Below are 1018 nucleotides of genomic sequence, written 5' to 3' on the forward strand. Positions count from 1 at the left end.
TAAAATATTCGGTTCCCTACATTTATCAATAAATTTACTGGTTTTTTTTTATGCTCTATGCTTAATTGTTCATACTCATGCAACAACATATTAAGTTCTTTCGAGTTTATTATATTTAAGAACAAAATTTTTGAGAAGAGGGCAGAATTAAAAAGTAACTTAATAAGAAAATAATATTGAGATCATAATTTGTTTCATTTTTTTCAATTTTTAAAATGAAACAAATAAGCAAAGTTTTTTACTAAAAGGCAGATCCTTTAGTTTCGAGCTATTTTTTCAATGATTTTTTTTAACAAAAAAAAAAAATTGAGAATATAAGGAATTTTTGTTGGTTAATTAAAATTATATACCAAAAATGGAATTGGAATATATTTCACTTAGCTCATTAAACAAAAGTTAGGTTTTGAAAATAATCAAATTAAAAGATTTTTTTTTTTAAAGAAATAATTAAATTAACATTAGGAAAAGTTTAAATATATTTATGATATACAAACATCATTAATTAATAAAAAAAAATTATATTCTAATCCAATTCTTTATAAAATTAACACATTTAATAGTCAGTTTGTAATTGTATATTTGTTTAAACAATAATCATTTATTTTATTGTATTAATTATCATCATCATCACTTTCTGATGATTCATGTTTATATGGACCATGACTAGATCGATTTTGGCAAAATGCACAAATTGGTTTCAAATCTTGTCCAGAAGAAAAGCCAGGTCTACAATCAGGAGCAAGATTACATGGATGAGAGTAATATCCATTAACTTTAGATCTAGGAGGTTTATTACCACAATGAAGCATATCATTAAGGCAACCCAAACACTTTTCCTGTCCATTTTTAACAATAATTGTTGGAGGAGAGGAAGTTATTGGGCAAGCCGACCTGAAATATTTTTTACGACTACTTGGAGGAGAATAAGGCCCATGATTGCCAGAATTAGAACAATAACAGCAAACTAAATTTCCACTTTTACTACTAATTCTACATTTTAAACCTTTTCCACCCGAAT

The 1018-nt window shown here is 25.5% G+C and overlaps 1 protein-coding gene across 1 annotated transcript; it reads right to left on the bottom strand.

Moving 5' to 3' along the window:
• Window positions 1–611: 611 nt before the first annotated feature.
• Window positions 612–809, bottom strand: Chro.60629 (hypothetical protein). The annotated part of the gene is made up of 1 exon (XM_659991.1): window positions 612–809. One exon carries the CDS (start codon window positions 807–809, stop codon window positions 612–614), a length of 198 nt encoding a protein of 65 aa, XP_665083.1.
• Between the last annotated feature and the right edge of the window lie 209 nt (window positions 810–1018).

This window comes from Cryptosporidium hominis (assembly GCF_000006425.1).
Source record: "Cryptosporidium hominis TU502 chromosome 6 CHRO016201, whole genome shotgun sequence".
Lineage (NCBI taxonomy): Eukaryota > Apicomplexa > Conoidasida > Eucoccidiorida > Cryptosporidiidae > Cryptosporidium > Cryptosporidium hominis.